The sequence below is a fragment of the Hyperolius riggenbachi genome, chromosome 7, assembly GCF_040937935.1.
Source record: "Hyperolius riggenbachi isolate aHypRig1 chromosome 7, aHypRig1.pri, whole genome shotgun sequence".
NCBI classification, from domain to species: Eukaryota; Metazoa; Chordata; class Amphibia; order Anura; family Hyperoliidae; genus Hyperolius; species Hyperolius riggenbachi.
The window spans coordinates 103905522-103926885 of record NC_090652.1 but is presented as its reverse complement, the minus strand read 5'-3'; the positions used below and the strand labels follow the sequence as shown (position 1 = coordinate 103926885).

General features: G+C 46.4%; 1 protein-coding gene across 1 annotated transcript in view; it reads left to right on the top strand.

Annotated features, from left to right (window-relative positions):
• The window catches only part of LOC137524506 (chemerin-like receptor 1), a 56502-nt gene extending 45310 nt beyond the window's left edge, over positions 1 to 11192 (top strand). Inside the window, exon 2 of the mRNA XM_068244459.1 lies at positions 8851 to 11192. Within this exon, the coding sequence (XP_068100560.1) occupies positions 8860 to 9975 (1116 nt within the window). The 5' untranslated portion in view covers positions 8851 to 8859 and the 3' untranslated portion in view covers positions 9976 to 11192. The remainder of the gene's footprint in view (positions 1 to 8850) is intronic.
• Positions 11193 to 21364: the final 10172 nt, after the last annotated feature.

Here is a 21364-nt window from a genome sequence, read left to right as displayed (position 1 = left end):
ACATGGACACATAAAATTAGCTCCCTTGTGCGATTGGTAAGATGCACTGTCTTTCCCAGGAGAGGAAGTTAGGATGTGTGCTCCTAATCCATTGATAGGTTTGATGCAATGAATGTGTTTGCATGTCTGCACTATGCATGTTACAGGGCCAGAGTTAGGACACCTATGTTTACCTGGGTACTTCTGCGCAGTATAGGTGACTAAGCATAAGAATGCATTCTTCTGTGAACTAAAACCCTGGCTTTTAATTTAGCAGTAGGGATAACAGTTGTGCCTGGATGAGTAAATCTGTGAATGCATTTGTTTGAACATTTGCATGTGAGTGTGCGAAGGGTTAATTGATTTTTGCTGTTTCTAGCCACACCCCCTTCAGCACCTCCCTTTCCCTAAAAATTTATTTAATGTCCTAACTAGAGGCGATGTGCCTGGATATTTGTATGTTTATTCTTATCATTGACCCCTGTGGCTAGGGTCTAATTCGGTGCACTCCCCCCTTCCCCTGTATGTTTGTCAGCATGCAGACAGCTTATGCTGGTGTATGCGCATAGTGCACATGGACACATAAAATTAGCTCCCTTGTGCGATTGGTAAGATGCACTGTCTTTCCCAGGAGAGGAAGTTAGGATGTGTGCTCCTAATCCATTGATAGGTTTGATGCAATGAATGTGTTTGCATGTCTGCACTATGCATGTTACAGGGCCAGAGTTAGGACACCTATGTTTACCTGGGTACTTCTGCGCAGTATAGGTGACTAAGCATAAGAATGCATTCTTCTGTGAACTAAAACCCTGGCTTTTAATTTAGCAGTAGGGATAACAGTTGTGCCTGGATGAGTAAATCTGTGAATGCATTTGTTTGAACATTTGCATGTGAGTGTGCGAAGGGTTAATTGATTTTTGCTGTTTCTAGCCACACCCCCTTCAGCACCTCCCTTTCCCTAAAAATTTATTTAATGTCCTAACTAGAGGCGATGTGCCTGGATATTTGTATGTTTATTCTTATCATTGACCCCTGTGGCTAGGGTCTAATTCGGTGCACTCCCCCCTTCCCCTGTATGTTTGTCAGCATGCAGACAGCTTATGCTGGTGTATGCGCATAGTGCACATGGACACATAAAATTAGCTCCCTTGTGCGATTGGTAAGATGCACTGTCTTTCCCAGGAGAGGAAGTTAGGATGTGTGCTCCTAATCCATTGATAGGTTTGATGCAATGAATGTGTTTGCATGTCTGCACTATGCATGTTACAGGGCCAGAGTTAGGACACCTATGTTTACCTGGGTACTTCTGCGCAGTATAGGTGACTAAGCATAAGAATGCATTCTTCTGTGAACTAAAACCCTGGCTTTTAATTTAGCAGTAGGGATAACAGTTGTGCCTGGATGAGTAAATCTGTGAATGCATTTGTTTGAACATTTGCATGTGAGTGTGCGAAGGGTTAATTGATTTTTGCTGTTTCTAGCCACACCCCCTTCAGCACCTCCCTTTCCCTAAAAATTTATTTAATGTCCTAACTAGAGGCGATGTGCCTGGATATTTGTATGTTTATTCTTATCATTGACCCCTGTGGCTAGGGTCTAATTCGGTGCACTCCCCCCTTCCCCTGTATGTTTGTCAGCATGCAGACAGCTTATGCTGGTGTATGCGCATAGTGCACATGGACACATAAAATTAGCTCCCTTGTGCGATTGGTAAGATGCACTGTCTTTCCCAGGAGAGGAAGTTAGGATGTGTGCTCCTAATCCATTGATAGGTTTGATGCAATGAATGTGTTTGCATGTCTGCACTATGCATGTTACAGGGCCAGAGTTAGGACACCTATGTTTACCTGGGTACTTCTGCGCAGTATAGGTGACTAAGCATAAGAATGCATTCTTCTGTGAACTAAAACCCTGGCTTTTAATTTAGCAGTAGGGATAACAGTTGTGCCTGGATGAGTAAATCTGTGAATGCATTTGTTTGAACATTTGCATGTGAGTGTGCGAAGGGTTAATTGATTTTTGCTGTTTCTAGCCACACCCCCTTCAGCACCTCCCTTTCCCTAAAAATTTATTTAATGTCCTAACTAGAGGCGATGTGCCTGGATATTTGTATGTTTATTCTTATCATTGACCCCTGTGGCTAGGGTCTAATTCGGTGCACTCCCCCCTTCCCCTGTATGTTTGTCAGCATGCAGACAGCTTATGCTGGTGTATGCGCATAGTGCACATGGACACATAAAATTAGCTCCCTTGTGCGATTGGTAAGATGCACTGTCTTTCCCAGGAGAGGAAGTTAGGATGTGTGCTCCTAATCCATTGATAGGTTTGATGCAATGAATGTGTTTGCATGTCTGCACTATGCATGTTACAGGGCCAGAGTTAGGACACCTATGTTTACCTGGGTACTTCTGCGCAGTATAGGTGACTAAGCATAAGAATGCATTCTTCTGTGAACTAAAACCCTGGCTTTTAATTTAGCAGTAGGGATAACAGTTGTGCCTGGATGAGTAAATCTGTGAATGCATTTGTTTGAACATTTGCATGTGAGTGTGCGAAGGGTTAATTGATTTTTGCTGTTTCTAGCCACACCCCCTTCAGCACCTCCCTTTCCCTAAAAATTTATTTAATGTCCTAACTAGAGGCGATGTGCCTGGATATTTGTATGTTTATTCTTATCATTGACCCCTGTGGCTAGGGTCTAATTCGGTGCACTCCCCCCTTCCCCTGTATGTTTGTCAGCATGCAGACAGCTTATGCTGGTGTATGCGCATAGTGCACATGGACACATAAAATTAGCTCCCTTGTGCGATTGGTAAGATGCACTGTCTTTCCCAGGAGAGGAAGTTAGGATGTGTGCTCCTAATCCATTGATAGGTTTGATGCAATGAATGTGTTTGCATGTCTGCACTATGCATGTTACAGGGCCAGAGTTAGGACACCTATGTTTACCTGGGTACTTCTGCGCAGTATAGGTGACTAAGCATAAGAATGCATTCTTCTGTGAACTAAAACCCTGGCTTTTAATTTAGCAGTAGGGATAACAGTTGTGCCTGGATGAGTAAATCTGTGAATGCATTTGTTTGAACATTTGCATGTGAGTGTGCGAAGGGTTAATTGATTTTTGCTGTTTCTAGCCACACCCCCTTCAGCACCTCCCTTTCCCTAAAAATTTATTTAATGTCCTAACTAGAGGCGATGTGCCTGGATATTTGTATGTTTATTCTTATCATTGACCCCTGTGGCTAGGGTCTAATTCGGTGCACTCCCCCCTTCCCCTGTATGTTTGTCAGCATGCAGACAGCTTATGCTGGTGTATGCGCATAGTGCACATGGACACATAAAATTAGCTCCCTTGTGCGATTGGTAAGATGCACTGTCTTTCCCAGGAGAGGAAGTTAGGATGTGTGCTCCTAATCCATTGATAGGTTTGATGCAATGAATGTGTTTGCATGTCTGCACTATGCATGTTACAGGGCCAGAGTTAGGACACCTATGTTTACCTGGGTACTTCTGCGCAGTATAGGTGACTAAGCATAAGAATGCATTCTTCTGTGAACTAAAACCCTGGCTTTTAATTTAGCAGTAGGGATAACAGTTGTGCCTGGATGAGTAAATCTGTGAATGCATTTGTTTGAACATTTGCATGTGAGTGTGCGAAGGGTTAATTGATTTTTGAGGTGAAATCCCTTCTTCCTACCTCCAGTTCCTCTGGCGGTTCTCTCTCAAAGTGCTACTGTTACACTGTACACTCTTATCTCAGGTGTCCAGAGGTTAGACATACCTGGATTATTAGTGATCAGGGGCGTAGGGCCTGTGGTCGCAACGGTCGCCACGGCGACCGGGCCCGGCTCCTGAAGAGGCGGGGAGGGGCCCGGGGGGGCCCATGTCTTTTTGTACTGCCGACCGTGTGGCCCGTGCACGCTATTGGGAGGGGGAGCCGCAGCCGCGGGGAGGGCAGCCCGACCTCTCCCTCCCTTCCTCTCCCTGGGCCCCCCCCCCCTCAGATGCAGAGTGAGCGGCGCACGGAAGCGCTGTAGGCAGAACTCACCTCCTTCCCTGCGTTCCAAGCGCCGCTGATCTCCTCCCGCTGTATAGATGCTGATACACACTGCTTCCGGCTAAACAGGAAGCAGTGTGTAACAACATCTATACAGCGGGAGGAGATCAGCGGCGCAGGGACGGAGGTGAGTTCTGCCTACAGCGCTTCCGTGCGCCGCGCACTCTGCATTTGAAGGGGGGGGGGGGGCCCGGGGAGAGGAAGGGAGGGAGAGGTCGGGCTGCCCTCCCCGCAGCTGCGGCTCCCCCCTTCATTATGGGGGGGCACCTACCTACCCTACCCTATCTTGGGGGGCAGCTACCTACCTAACCTATCCTGGGGGGGCAGTTAACTACCTAACCTATCCTGGGGGGGCAGCTACCTAATCTAACCTATCCTGGGGGGCAGCTACCTAATCTAACCTATCCTGGGGGGGCAGCTACCTAATCTATCCTGGGGGGCAGCTACCTACCTAACCTATCCTGGGGGCAGCTACCTAATCTATCCTGGGGGGGCAGCTACCTACCTAACCTATCCTGGGGGGGCAGCTACCTACCTAACCTATCCTGGGGGGCAGCTACCTACCTAATCTATCCTGGGGGGGGGGGGGGCAGCTACCTACCTAACCTATCCTGGGGGGGCAGCTACCCACCTAACCTATCCTGGGGGGGCAGCTACCTACCTAACCTATCCTGGGGGGGCAGCTACCTAACCTATCCTGGGGGGGGCAGCTACTTACCTAACCTATCCTGGGGGGGCAGCTACCTACCTAACCTATCCTGGGGGGGGCAGCTACCTACCTAACCTATCCTGGGGGGGCAGCTACCTACCTAACCTATCCTGGGAGGGCAGCTACCTACCTAACCTATCCTGGGGGGCAGCTACCCACCTAACCTATCCTGGGGGGCAGCTACCTACCTAACCTATCCTGGGGGGGGGCAGCTACCTAATCTAACCTATCCTGGGGGGCAGCTACCTAATCTATCCTGGAGGGGCAGCTACCCAATCTATCCTGGGGGGCAGCTACCTAACCTATCCTGGGGGGCAGCTACCTACTCTAACCTATCCTGAGGGGCAGCTACCTACTCTAACCTATCCTGGGGGGCAGCTACCTACTCTAACCTATCCCGGGGGGCAGCTACCTACTCTAACCTATCCTGGGGGGCAGCTACCTACTCTAACCTATCCTGGGGGCAGCTACCTACTCTAACCTATCATGGGGGAAAGCTACCTAACCTAACCTATACTGGGGGGCACCTACATCATCTAACCTATACTGGGGTTCAGCTACCTAATCTAACCTATACTGGGGGGCACCTACCTATCTAACCTGGGGGCACTTACTTGTCTAACCTGTATTCGGGGCACCTAGCTAGCCTATACAGGTGGCAACTATACTGGCTACCTATATTGGAGACACCTACCTAACTAATCTGAACTGGGGGCACCTACCTATCTAACCTATGCTGGGGGCAACTATTCTGGCTACCTATACTAGAGGCACCCACCTAGCTAACCTGTACTGGGGGCACCTATCTATCTAACTTATACCGGCGGCGCCTGCCTATCTAACCTATACTGGGGGCAACTATACTGGCTACCTATGCTGGAGGCACCTACCTGGCTAACCTATACCGGGGGCAACTATACTGGCTTACCTATGCCTGGCTACCTATACTGGGGGGACCTATAGCTGGCTATAGGGATTCGGATATGTGTGTGCGTCGGGTGTTGCCGGGGGAGGGGGGCTGTTGTTGCCGTGGGGGGGCCCACATCCAGATTCCGCATCGGGGCCCAGAGGTTTGTAGCTACGCCACTGTTAGTGATTCTGCAGATCATTCATAATCTGGTGTATATCTGCATTACTGGTGAATCTGCAGATCACCAATAATCAGATTCTCTCTGCGTGTTGACACCGATCGTTACACACATGTTGGAGTTCTCCTTTAAAACTCGGACTACATTTTGACCAGTGACAGAGACTGCATCCAATGTGTTTATGTGGGCCCCTCTCAGCCACCTTACACACAGTGAATTCATCAATCATGCTTTGGATTTCCTTTAACACAAAGTCTTTACTTGTGATGATGACCATTACCTTACGTGCAGAGGGCACTGCCATGTTAACGCGAAACAATTTAAAATATATGACTTCTGGTCACTGCATGTCGCAGAGGATGTTGACCCATAATGCGCTGATGCTTTTGCGTCATATACGATGCTTCCGGCGCATCACATTCCACCAGGCAGTGTCAGACTGGGAGCTGGAAAAGCTGAGAAAATCCACTTGCTGGCCAAGCAGCAGTAATCATGTGTTGCTGCTCACACTGAAGACTTGCTACAGGTTTCTATTAGGAGTGATAACACAGGGCTACTGCTGCTTGGCCAGCAGGTGGATTTTCACCTCCTAGTCCGACACTGCCATCAGGTATGAAATGTCCCATAGACTTTTATTGCATTAGCATTACCTTGCGGTAAAAAAGGGTAACACAATGTAATAAAAACATCTAGGCTCCTCCGAAAGGGGCCTAGTGCGAAAGCCACCCTCTACCCCCCAAAACCTTGCTTAATTATACCCTGTAAATGGCAAACCTTTGATCTGTAGAAGATGCAGTACAAGATCATTACGAAATTTACGTTTTCACATATTATTTCATCCATAAGTCCTCACAATTGATTTTGTATCCTGAAACACACCCAGCAAAAGCAGTCTGCAGTTCCATTATCTACACCAGGCTTTCTCAACCAGGGTTCCTTGGAGCCCCAGGGTTCCTTGAGTACTCTGCAGGGGTTCCTAGGCATTTCCCCCATCATGGGGGAAGTATGATAGAGCACACTATAATGGAGGGTACTGTAAAAAGAAGCACTAAATTGGGGGTCAAAATAATAATGAGCGCATTAATAAAAAGCACTAGAATGAAGAGACAGTATAATGAGGGACACTGTAATGGGGGTAGTGAAATAAATAGCGCACCTACTTTTAAAATGCATGACTCCTGAAAAATATTTGCAGGGGTTCCTTGAGATCCAAAAATTATTTGCAGGGTTCCTCCAGGCTAAAAAGGTTGAGAAAGGCTGATCTATGCAATGAATCTTACGGGCACACCCATCATTACAACAAGGACAACAACCCTGCTGCAGAGCAGCTCTATGCAGAACCAGGTAGGAGATTACTATAAACAAAACGGAAGTTTGTGTGCATGGATAGGGAACTGGCTAATGGACAGAAAACAAAGAGTTGTAGTCAATGGATCATTCATACTCAAAATGGGAGACTGTTAGCAGTGGGGTCCCACAGGGGTCTGTACTGGGTCCAGTGCTCTTCAATTTATTTATTAATGACCTAGTAGATGCAGTAGTGAGCAATGTTGCTATTTTTGCAGATGATACAAAATTGTGCAGAATCATCAACTCTCAGGAAGATAGTGTCATATTGCAACAGGATCTGGATAGGATGCCTATATGGGCACATACATGGCAGATGAAATTCAATGTTGACAAATGTAAAGTCATGCATTTTGGTCGTACCAATGGTCTAGCACCATACAAAATAAATGGGATACAGTTGGGGACATCAAACTTGGAGAAGGACTTAGGAGTACTCATTGACAACAAGTTAAATAATCGTACTCAATGCCAAGCAGCTGCAGCTAAAGCTAACAAAATTTTGGGATGCATTAAAAGGGAAATAAAAACTCGAGATGCTAGCATAATATTGCCCCTGTTTAACTCTCTAGTAAGGCCACATCTGGAATATGGAATTCAGTTCTGGGCACCACATTACAAAAAAGATATTGCAGTTTTAGAGCAGGTGCAGAGACGAGCAACAAAATTGATACGTGGGATGGAAGATCTCGCTTACCAAGAAAGGTTAGATAAACTGGGTTTATTTAGTCTAGAGAAAAGACGCCTTAGAGGAGATCTAATTAACATGTATAAATACATCAGAGGGCAATATAATAGCTTGGTGGATTAGCTTTGTGTCCCTAGGCCTTCTCAAAGGACTAGAGGACACGATCTGCGCATGGAGGAAAAACGTTTTAGCCATTTATTTAGGAAAGGGTTCTTTACAGTAAGAGTGATTAAGATGTGGAATGCATTGCCACAGGAAGTCGTTATGGCAAACTCTATACCTGCATTTAAAGGGGGCTTAGATGCTTTCCTTGCATTGAAAGACATCCATGGCTACAATTACTAGGTTATGCCTAATGATGTTGATCCAGGGATTTTATCTGATTGCCATCTGGAGTCGGGAAGGAATTTTTCCCTTTAGAGGCTAATTGGACCATGCCTTGTAAGGGTTTTTTTCGCCTTCCTCTGGATCAACAGGGGTATGTGGGGGACGGGCTGGAGTTGTACTTTGTACTGGTTGAACTCGTATGTCTTTTTTCAACCAAAATAACAATGTAACTATGTAAGGTAACATATGGGGCTTCTGAGGGAGTAATCAGCATTTTTATCTGCAAAACTAAATATGGGTTGGTTAGTTTTGTTGCTATAAAAAGCATCTCTAAATTTAAAGATGAACTAAATTCAAAAGAGTTATTTTAGGTCTCTTTTTTTTACAAGCAGCTGAAGACAGTGAATTCACTGCCCATCAGCTGCTCCCATTCACCGCCCGGGTGCTTGCTAGCGCTCTGCACAGGCAGTGGACAGTGCGCCCCCATGTACTGTAGTTGCACCAGAGTACAACAGTAGCTGGGTTGGTTCTTGGCTAAGATGACAAGGTAGAGCCTCCAATCCCCCTTTGTGGATCATTGAGAGATTTGGGGGATTTACATTTGAGTAAGTTAATTCAAGTTGAAGTGTATAATTGTGTGTCTTTTGTCTTTCAGACTCTAGCAATGGCTGATGACGAACTGCACGAAAAGGTCTGTAACTTCTACTGGGACATCTTCAACGTTCCCCAGCTTGAAGCCCTTTCGCCCAATGCAGAGAACCCAAATGCAATCCAATACGCTAGCTTCGCGCTGTCTATACTCGCATGTTGCATTGGATTGGTAGGCAACGCTATTGTTATTGCTGCCACGATATTCCTCATGGACAACTGCAAATCCAGAATATGGTTCCTGAACATGGCCATTGCTGACTTCACTTTCATGCTTTTCTTGCCATTCAATGCAGTTTATGTAATGAAGACAAACTGGTCCTTTGGATCTTATGCGTGCAGATTTTATCATTTCCTTACCTTCGTGAACATGTACGCCAGCATCTATCTCATAATCGCACTGAACATTGATCGTGCCTTGAGTGTTGCCAAACCCATGTGGCACCTGAAGTTCCTTTCCAAGAGAATATGTTACTCTGTCTGCTTTCTCATTTGGTTAATGTCTACATGTTGTAGTATTCCTGTTCTCATTTACAGTGATGAACATAAGTATGGTGAGAACATGCAGTGCCTATTGTTTTCTGGAGATGTGACGTCCATTGCTTATGTCAATAGTGGCAACTCTTCGTTAAGAGAAGGCTTCAGAGACTTGGATCGGGAAGACTGTAAGGTGCTGTTCAATGACACAAGTGGATTTGATTCATGGTGCAGAATGTCTTCAACCACAACCAACCTTTTTATTTTGCTTCATGTGATTGGCTACTTTATCCCGCTTTGTGTTATTCTGGTCACAAATTTGGTCATTATTGTAAAGGTGAAAAATTCCCAGACTCCATCTACATCCAGGCTTTATAGAGTGGTCATTGCAGCGATCATAGCATTTTTCCTCACACGGACCCCACTTGTCTTGGCGCAGGTCATATTCCTGGCCTCTGTTAATGTTATGGAGTATACAATCATGTATAAAGTCATTTTGTTTTCCCCGCTCTTGTCTAGCATAGCTGCTGTCAATAGCTGCCTGAATCCGATCATCTATGTGTTGCTTGGGAAACAAGTACGAACGCAAATTTGGAGCACATTGAAAGAAATAAGAAGCGCAACATCTAGTTCAAAGCTTGTGGGAAACAAATGATATGTTTCCTTTTTTCTCAGGCTGCGCTCGCAGGGGGCATTTTGTTCCCTGTGACAGCAGCAATGCATCGAATTGGGTAAGTGGCACTGCACGTTATCTAAGCGCTGTGTCTCTTACATCATTCACTGTCACTGTTAACATTCGCGTTTAGCTGCAACGCACCCCCCCCCCCCCGCACTGTGAATGACACGTAAGTGGTGCATATTAGTGCAGAAAGCCAAGTTACAAAGTGGCCGTTATGCTGCACTGCAACGCACCACTGTTATTTTTAGTATTTATGTAGCGCCAACATCTTCCACAGTGCTGTCCAGAGTATATTAACACTTAACTGTCCCTCAGAGGACCTCACAATCTAATGTCTGTATGTATAGGGCCATTTTTTTTTTTTTTTTTTAGGGGGAAGCCAATTAATCTACTCATATGATTCCTTCCTTAATCCTAAAACATTTATTGTAAAATATTTACCAAATTTTCCACCTTATAAGATGCATGTTTCCTCTATAAAAAATGGAGAGAAACAGTCCTAACATCTTATATGGTGAATGCAGGGAAATCCCAGCTTAGGAATGCCCGCCGATATGGACCACCGACCTGCCGCCATGTTGGGGGATTCCCTGCATTTGTGTGTGCAGTGTGCCCGCTCCCCCCGCGGGATTCCATCTTTCTCCTCCATGCGGCTTGCTTTAATGATGGCTTGTACTGATTGCATCATCAGTACAAGCCATCACTAGAGCAAGCTGCACAGAGGAGAAGGAGGTCTGCAATCCCTGTGGCCATGGCGAATTAGGTAAGCCAGCTGCCCGATACACTTACACATACACTTACACAGGAGCCGGAGACATGGGGAGGGAGCGGAGCCACGCTGGGGGAGAGAGACAGAAGGGGACACTAACGTATTTCAGAAGGGGACACAGGATGACACAAAAGGGACACATGGAGGACACATGGGGACAAAGGAGGACACATAAGGGACACAGGAGGACACGTAAGGGACACATGGGGGACACAGGAGGACACATGGGGGCACAGGAGGACACCATTTGGGGGAGAACATGTACACGATGCTCCTGGAACATTGATGCACCAGGTTTAGTATATATACATTTTTCCCCATGGTTATTGCCCTCAAAGTACTCTACAGTATAAAGACAGAATCCTTGCTATCTGTTGGCTCAAACCAACCTTTTCTTTTTGTGTAGCTTTAACAATAAACTTATCCAATGACAGTTGCTTTTGCCTCCTTTTGAGGATTTCACAGAAATGTGACATTGTACAGTGCCTACACTCAGATTAAGTACAATTAGGTAATCCTGCTGCGTCAAAGGGGAAAGAACTTTCGGCTCAGTTGTGATGATGTGATGTGTGTATACGTTCTCTGCTTGTATATCAAGTCAAAATTTGATCAAAATCTTGCAAAGTGGTCTTAAAACAAGTTATTTGCAATCCAAGGTTTTACTGTATATATTGGATCAAATACTTTACAGAGTGTTAAGGTAGCCATACACTGGTCGATTTGCCATCAGATTCGACCAACAGATAGATCTTTCTCTGATCGAATCTGATCAGAGAGGGATTGTATGGCTGCCTTTACTGCAAACAGATTGTGAATCGATTTCAGCATGAAACCGATCACAATTTGTGGTGGTGCTGCCGCTGCCCCCGCCCGCTCGCATACATTACCTGATCCGGCCGGCGCGACTCCCCCTCCATCCCCGCAGCGTCTTCTCCGTGCTGGGTTCTGGACCGGCTGCTGCTTCATTGAACTCTACTGTTTAAACATCATGCCGGGACAGGAAGTTCAATGAACCCAGCGTGGAGAAGACGCTGCGGGGACAGAGGGGGAGTCGCGCCGGCCAGAGCAGGTAATGTATTGCTGCTAGCGTCGGTCGTCGGGCATTCGAACGCCGCTATCGACGCACTCCCGACCCGCTGGCGATCGAGGGAAATCTTCCGCACGAACTGATCGACGGGAATCGACGGGAACGATTGATTTCGGATGGAAATCGATCGTTCTGTCAGCGTTTGCGCAACGATTTCACAGCAGATTTGATCACAGTGATCGAATCTGCTGTATATCGGCAGCAAAATCGTTAGGTGTATGGGCAGCTTTAGCTCCATTCCTGTTGTCACTGTAACTCATAGTAGTGCTTTCCATCTATATTAGCTTACAACAGAATTGACTTTGCCGAATTTTATTAAGAATGTGCAATAGCCCATGCAGGGGAGCCTCTAGGCATAGGCAGTACAGGCCATTACCTGGAGTGCCATTGGTCCTGGGGGGCGCCATGTTGCTGGATTAAGCTCCGCCCCCAAATTATGCTCCACCCTTGGACTAAGCCCCACCCCTTGGGTGCTTCTGCTACATCTACTTAGTGTAAATTGCAGGCAGCTGCCACTTCTGTGCCTTGTGCATCCTTCTTTCCACCTTTGTGCCTCCTTCTGTCTCCTTGTGCCTCCTTCAGTTCCATGTGTCAAGTCTTACCCCCCGTTTGTCCTTCTGTCTCCCTTTGTGCCCCCTCTGTCTCCATGCACCTCCTTCAGTCCCCTTTGCCTTTATTTGTCCCCTTGTGCTACCTCTGCCTCCTTCTGTGCCCATTTGTGCCTCCTTCTGTCCCCCTGTGCCTCCTTATGTCCCCTTTGCCTTTATTTGTCCCCATGTGCTTCCTCTGCCCCCCTGTTCCTCCTTCAGTACCACTCTGCCTCCTTCTGTGCCTCCTTCCATCTCCATGTTCCACCTCTGTCCCCATATGCCACCTTTGTCCCCAGCGCCTTCCTCTGTCCCCTTGTGCCTCCTTCTGTGCCCCTTTGTACTTTCTTCTGTCTCCCTGTGGCTCTTTTTGTCCCCCTCTGCCTCCTTCTGTCTCCCTGTGCCTCCTTAAATCCCCCTCTGTCATCTTCTTTCCCTCTTTTATGCTTCCTTCTGTCCCCCTTTGTGCATACTTCTGCCCCCCTTTGTGCCTCCTACAGTCTCCCTGTGTATCCTTCTGCCCCCCTTTGTGCTTTTTTCTGTCCCCCATTGTGCATCCTTCTGTCCCCTTTGTGCCTCCTTCTGTCTTCTGTTCACCTCCTTCAGTCCCCCTGTGCCTGCTTTTGTCCCCCTTTGTGCCTCAATCTGTCCCCCATTGTGCCGCCTCCTGCCCCACTTTGTGCCTGTGAAACTATTTCCTGGCATTACAATTATTTTCATGGGGGGCGCCAGGGGGGCACCACAGGTTTTCTCGCCTGGAGTGACAAGGCACCTGGCCCGGATGGCATGCATACTCGGGTCCTTAAGGAATTAAGTTCAGTTATAGATAAACCCCTTTATCTTATCTTTTGTGACTCTCTTGCAACTGGCAGAGTCCCAGTGGATTGGCGTACAGCCCACGTTTTCCCATTATTTAAGAAGGGCAAAAAATCTGATCCAGGAAATTATAGACCTGTAAGTTTAACATCAGTTGTATGCAAACTATTTGAGGGGTTACTAAGAGATACTATACATGACTTCATAGTAGAAAATAATCTTATTTCTCAGCATCAACATGGGTTTACTAAAGACAGGTCCTGTTTGACTAACATGCTCAGCTTTTATGAGGTAGTGAATGCTAATATGGATATTGGGAATGCTGTAGATGTGATATACTTGGACTTTGCAAAGGCCTTCAACACTGTTCCCCACAAAAGTCTGGTGCAAAAGTTGAGGATGCAAGGACTGGGGAAGAGTCTGTGTTCATGGATAGGGAACTGGCTAATGGACAGAAAACAAAGAGTTGTGGTCAATGGATCGTACTCAAAATGGGAGACTGTTAGCAGTGGGGTCCCGCAGGGGTCTGTTCTGGGTCCAGTGCTCTTCAATTTATTTATTAATGACCTAGTAGATGCAGTAGTGAGCAATGTTGCTATTTTTGCAGATGATACAAAATTGTGCAGAATCATCAACTCTCAGGAAGATAGTGTCATATTGCAACAGGATCTGGATAGGATGGCTATATGGGCACATACATGGCAGATGAAATTCAATGTTGACAAATGTAAGGTCATGCATTTTGGACGTACTAATGGTCTAGCACCATACAAAATAAATGGGATACAGTTGGGGACATCAAACTTGGAGAAGGACTTAGGAGTACTCATTGACAACAAGTTAAATAATCGTACTCAATGCCAAGCAGCTGCAGCTAAAGCTAACAAAATTTTGGGATGCATTAAAAGGGAAATAAAAACTCGAGATGCTAGCATAATATTGCCCCTGTTTAACTCTCTAGTAAGGCCACATCTGGAATATGGAATTCAGTTCTGGGCACCACATTACAAAAAAGATATTGCAGTTTTAGAGCAGGTGCAGAGACGAGCAACAAAATTGATGCGTGGGATGGAAGGTCTCACTTATCGAGAAAGGTTAGATAAACTGGGTTTATTTAGTCTAGAGAAAAGACGCCTTAGAGGGGATCTAATTAACATGTATAAATACATCAGAGGGCAATATAATACCTTGGCGGATGAGCTTTTTGTCCCTAGGCCTTCTCAAAGGACTAGAGGACATGATCTGCGCATGGAGGAAAAACGTTTTAACCATTTATTTAGGAAAGGGTTCTTTACAGTAAGAGTGATTAAGATGTGGAATGCATTGCCACAGGAAGTCGTTATGGCAAACTCTATCAACACCTGCATTTAAAGGGGGCTTAGATGCTTTCCTTGCGTTGAAAGACATCCATGGCTACAATTACTAGGTAATGCCTAATGATGTTGATCCAGGGATTTTATCTGATTGCCATCTGGAGTCGGGAAGGAATTTTTCCCTTTAGGGGCTAATTGGACCATGCCTTGTAAGGGTTTTTTCGCCTTCCTCTGGATCAACAGGGATATGTGAGGGAGCAGGCTGGTGTTGTACTTTATACTGGTTGAACTCGATGGACGTATGTCTTTTTTCAACCAAAATAACTATGTAACTATGTAAAATGGCTAGAGGCACCCCTGAGCCCATGCTTTGATGCATAGTAATAATATAGAAAGATCTTTTGACAAAACTATAAGATCCTTTTTTTGGTTTTGATTTGAATATTGTAAAAAGTATTTTTTTTTTAGAGAATATGTCCCCTTTAGAGAATATTTCCATCAATTCCTGTTAGCACATCTTACAGCTAATTAGGTTAGTTGGCAACCGGTTAGTAACAAGACTGGGTATAAAAATAGAATTTGAGAGAAGCAGTCTTTTAAAAGTAAAAGTACACCACTCTGTGAAATGCTGCATGTGCACATAATAAAAACATTTAGATATAATGTTTTTAGGCTAGTAGCAGTGGTATAGCAATAGGGGCTGCAGATGTTGAGACCGCACTGGGGCCCCTGGACCAGAGGAGCCCCCTAGTGGCCCTCCTTAAACCATGTTATTACCTGCTAATGAACGCCTCTATGTGTGCATGGCCGGATTTCAGACAAGGCCACAAAGGCCATGGCCTAGGGCACCAGGGAAACAAGGGGTGGGCTGTGGTCAGCAGGGTGGCAGTAGCAGATAGCCTGCTAAACATTTGTCCTGCTACACAAAATTTGCACATAGCAGTGAGTTGCTACCAATAGCCGGATATGGCACTCAGGGGATGAAGGGGCAGCGAACAGGCACTTACTGTGATCTCTGAGCCTGTCACTCACCGAATGCGCTGCTCACCAAGGAGTTTACAATCTATTCTCTGCCATGATGTCACTAACTGTCCTCAGAGGAGCTTATAATGTAATCCCTGCCATCACTTCACTAACTGTCCTCAGAGGAGTCTACAATCTAATCCCTGCCATGTTGGTGGTGTAGTTTATAGTTTAGGATGCTGTTGGTCCGGGGGCAGCTGGTGATAGTGGGCCTTGGGCGGTAAAAAGTACAATTCCATCCCTGTATCCAGGGGTTTAGTCCTGAGAAAAGAGGTGAGTGGACTCCCTCTAAAAACCCCTACGCCGCACCGTAAAATGGGCGTGGTCATGCAGCAGCATGTGGGCGTGGTCATGGGTGAGGCCAAATATACATGACCTTAGCAGTGGTGTAAAAGGTCTGCCGGGGAAGTTTGAGCTCTGCCGTAGTGTGTCCCCCAAAAACACGTAATCTGGCAGCAGCAGTTCCCCAAAAATACAGATCTGACAGCAGCTCCCACAAAATAGGTACCCCCAGTATAGCTAGCCAGGTCTATAGGTGTCCCCAGTATAAGTAGCCATGTGTATAGTTGTCCCCAGAATAGGTAGCCAGGTGTATAGATGTCCCTAGAATAGTAAGCCTGCTCTGTAGGTGTCCTTAGTATATGTAGCCAGGTGTATAGGTGTCCCCAGTATATGTAGCCAGGTGTATAGATGTCCCCAGTATAAGTAACCATGTGTATAGTTGTCCCAGATGTATAGATGTCCCCAGAATAGTTAGCCAGGTCTATAGGTGTCCCCAAAATATGTAGCCAGGTGTATAGGTGTCCCTAGTGTATGTAGCCAGATATATAGGTGTCTCCAGTATATGTAGCCAGGTGTATAGCTGCCCTCAGTATATGTAGCCAGGTCTATAGATGTCCTCAGTATAGCCAGGTCTATAGGTGTCCCCAGTATAGCCAGGGGTATAGGTGTCCCCAGTATATGTAGCCAGGTGTATAGGTGTCCCCAGTATATGTAGCCAGGTGTACAGGTGTCCCCAGTATATGTAGCCAGGTCTATAGGTGTCCCCAGTATAACCAGGTGTATAGGTTTCCCCAGTATATGTAGCCAGGTGTATCGGTGTCCTCAGTATATGTAGCCAGGTCTATAGGTGTCCCCAGTATAGCCAGGTGTATAGGTTTCCCCAGTATATGTAGCCAGGTCTATAGGTGTCCCCAGTATAGCCAGGTCTATAGGTGTCCCTAGTATATGTAGCCAGGTCTATAGGTGTCCCCAGTATATGTAGCCAGGTGTTCCCAGGAGGAGTGTGAGTGCAATGGAGGGGGAGTTATGTGCACAGCGGTGGGGAAGGGGGACGCCTTCCCCTTCCCTCACCTTGAAGATCCACCTCCCTCGCTCTCCCCTCCAGAACTAAACATTTGCAGCGACTGGCAGCGGGCATCAGAGGGCGGGACTTACCTCCTCCTTGTTACGGCGCCAGAGGGAGCTATGCATTGCCGCTAGTCTGGTCTGGTCTAGACCAGAGCAGTGGCATGCAGAACTTCCCCGGCGTTTCGAATGAGGAGGAGGTAAGTCCCAGCTCACTGATGCCTGATGCCAGCCGCTGCAAATGTTTTGTTCTGGAGGGGAGAGCGAGGGGGAGCCCCAAGGTGAGGGAACCCTTCCCCACCGCTGTGCCCACCACTCCCGCTCCGCTGCGTTGACACCCCTCCACATGCTAGGGTGGACGACGTCAACCCTCTGAAAAAAGCAGACGCCCGACTCGACCTCTGCCTGTATATGTGTATTGAATAATGGGAATCCTTAAAGAGAACCCGAGGTGGGTTCTAAGAATCCTATTAGCACACAGAGGCTGGGTCTGCATATAATGCCCAGTCTCTGTTGCTATACCGCTCACCCCCAGGCCCCCCCTGCACTCTGCTTACCCCCATAAATCAAACGACGTGCTAGCGACATGCAGCATGTCGATACCTGGCTGTTTACCTCTGGATGTGTCAGTCTCGCCACTCCCCCACCTCCTCTATATCTCCGATCCCCGCCTGCGTCCCTTCCCTCCAATCAGCGGGGAGAGAAGGGACACAGGCGGGGAGCGGCGATGTAGAGGAGGCGGGGGAGCGGTGAAAATTGCTTGATAGCCAGATGAGAACTTGGGCTGAGGAAGTTGCTGATGAAAATGAGAAGGTTTTTGATGACCCCCGGAATTTGTTAAATTAATCTCAAAACGTTTTGCAAAGAAATACAAACAAATACCTACTGATTTGTTTTCTGCATCCTGCAAACTATATGATCCAGCAGACACCGATAGATGCACTAATCAGTAATCCTTTGCACGCACGCATGCAAATGTTCAAACAAATGCATTCACAGATTGACTCATCCAGGCACCTCTGTTATCCCTACAGCTAAATTAAAAGCCGGGGTCTTAGTTCAAAAAGGAATGCATTCTATTGCTTAGTCACCTACACTGCGCAGAAGTACCCAGGTAAACGTAGGTGTGCTAACTCTGGCCCTGTAACATGAATAGTGCAGACATGCAAACATTCATTGCATCAAACCTATCTAGGGATTAGGAGCACACATCCTGACATCCTCTCATGGGACAGATAGCGCATCATACCAATCGCACAGGGGAGCTAACGTAATGTATCCATGCACACAATGCACATGCACCAGCATAAGCTGTGTGCATGCTGACAAAAACACAAACGGGGGAAGGAGGGAGTGCACTAGATTAAAACCCTGGCCACAAGGGTCCATAACAAGAAAAAAAACACACATAAATCCAGGCACATCGCCTCTAGTTAGGACATTGAAATAAGTAATTTAAGGAAAGGGAGGTTCTAAAGGGGGTGTTGCCAGAAAAATAGCAAAAATCAGTAACCCTTCGCACGTTCGCATGCAAATGTTCAAACAAATGCATTCACAGATTCACTCATCTAGGCACCACTGTTATCCCTACAGCTATATTAAAGCCCGGGGTCTTAGTTCACAAAGGAATGCAAGGAATGTTTGCATGTCTGCACTATGCATGTTACAGGGCCAGAGTTAGGACACCTACGTTTACCTGGGTGCTTCTGCGCAGTGTCGGTGACTAAGCAAAAGAATGCATTCCTTTTTGAACTAAGACCCCGGCTTTTAATTTAGCTGCAGGGATAACAGAGGTGCCTGGATGAGTCAATCTGTGAATGCATTTGTTTGAACATTTGCATGCGAGCGTGCAAAGGGTTACTGATTTTTGCTATTTTTCTGGCCACACCCCCTTTAGCACCTCCCTTTCCTCAAATTACTTATTTAAATGTCCTAACTAGAGGTGATGTGCCTAGATTTACGTGTTTTATTTTTATTTTATTACCAATAGATGCACTACATCAGTTCCTGAGTCTCAGCAATCAGGTTTAGTAACCTTAGAACACCAGCATCTGAATTTTCCAATTTTACAGTTGAAGAACTGTGGTTCAGATCCGCAAACTCTGTGTCCTGATCTTTCTGTTTCAACACCTTGCTCTACTTCCGCGAATGGTTCAGAGCATCTGTTATTTGAACCTGAAATCACAGACGTCATTATGCTGTCCAGCAGGTGCTTCCATGGTTCTGCCCTGCTATATGGACTGTTAAGTGATCCTGTCCAGTGAAGCTGAGGTCGCTGAGTCTTATTCTTCACCTAGTACTGAAGATGCTTCAAGATATCTAGCAGAGGACTCAGAGGCTCTGCTTACTTCAGCTGGTGTTGCAGTAATATTCACCTGTTTAGCTGCTGTCTTGGAATTACAGTCCACTCTAGTAAAACTTGATGAATCTTTGTCCAGTGAAACCGAAGCCATTGAAGCATTGTCCTCGTCAGCAAGTGTTTTGGATATCTTGCCCTCTACACAGTCTGATTTAACTAATGTTTTTGAGCCCCTGTCTGATGTTGTAGCAGCCAGGAAACCCCAGCCCTGCCCTCTGAATGTTTCAGAAGTCTTGCCCTGTAACATGGATAATTCTGACTCTCTTGTAAAAATAATAGAAGCCTCAGAATTTCAGTCTGGTTTAGTGAGTGTTCCTGAAACCCTGCCTTGTATCTTGGGAAATTCTGGTTCTCACAGGAGTGCCTCTAGCCATTTTGTCACTCCAGGCGAGAAAACCTGTGGCGTCCCCCCCCCCCATGAAAATAATTGTAATGTGGCAGCATTTCACCCAAAAAAATAACTGTAATGCGGCAGTGTTTCACCAGAAAATAATCATAACGCAGAAGCGTTTCACCAGAAAATAATTGTAATGCGGCAGCGTTTCACTAGAAAATAATCATGAATCGGGAAATTTTCACCAGAAAATAATCATAATGCGGCATTGTTTCACCAGAAATAGCACCTATTACGGCAGCGTTTCACCAGAAAATACGCAATGCAGGCAACATTTCACCAGAAAATACACATATGCAGGGCTCCACTTTCATGAGGCACAAAGGGGGACAGAAGGAGGCACGGGGACTGAAGAAAGCACACAGGGGGACAGAAGGAGGAACACAGGGGGACATAGGGAGGCACACAGGGGGACATAGGGAGACACACAGGGAAGCAGAAGGAGGCACAATGGGGGACAAAAGGAGGCACAATGGGGGACAGAATGAGACACAAAGGAGGTGTCACAAGAACCCTAGTGGCTGACCGCACTTAGCCTTCTAAACGGTGCCAGCGCACAGATCGTGCGAACTCTGGTCGCAGTCAATGCGCAGGAACCGTTAAGAATTAGCCGCAGACAACTCAGAAGGGAGCCTGTGAGACACGGGTAATTACAACGTCACCTACTGGTTCAGAGTAAACTGCCACCACCGCGGTTACTATGGGACCGTGGGGCCCACTAACTGACTGACTAATCCTGCGAATAAAACGGTTAAACACACGATATTCTGTCTAGCCAACAACAAACAAACAGTAGCGTATCTTCAGAGACCCGGGATCATTTCTGTGTGTGCTGATAAGCAGGGTAGCGAAACAGTGAATGACTTGGGGAAAGTCGTTTATTCACGCAATATAAATAATTAATATATACAGACAATTATGAAAATCAACAATTATTAAAACAGTAATAGCCAGTATGAAAAATAAAAGAAGGGAGAAAAATACTTAGTTCCTGGAAAGATGTCCTTATTGTGGGAAGAATCATAAAGTTCTTGGTTTCAAAGTCCAAAGTTCAGAGTTCAGACCAGGTGGATGCCAGCATATCCTCAAGCTGGCATCTGATGAGTGCAAGATGGTTCAGTGTGGAGGACACTGAGTTTGGGTCCTCAGCCATTCTTATGCCCCTGCTTCAGTAGGAGGGAGTGAGGGCGGGGAGCCATACACCCCCTTCAAAGATGAGATGAGCCCTCCCCTTGTACTGGGGCTAGAAATCATATCTACCCATATGTGGGCTCTATCTCACAGAACCGTACAGGTCAGGGCAGATTTATTAACATTTTCAGGTCTGTCTCGATTTACCCAGCGCCCTGATACCAGACATGAGGGGTGGGACCCCTGTGGTATCATCAGGCACTTTGAAACTGCCTAGCTGGCAGTCCTTACCTCCGAAGGTTCTGAAACTTCCTCAGAACCAGCACCGGGGCTCATGCTACACTTCCCCCACGTTTGGTGAAGCTGCCATCTCAGGAACCCCAGAAATATGACAGATCTGGGAAGTTATGGATTATGCCATGAGACTGAGGTTGTGTTCTAGCTGCTAACAGCTGACTTTCCTTTGATCTTTAGCAGAGAACAGAGTGTCAAGACCTCCCGTGGATTCGTAGCCTGCTTGGCTGCACCTAGGCATCCTT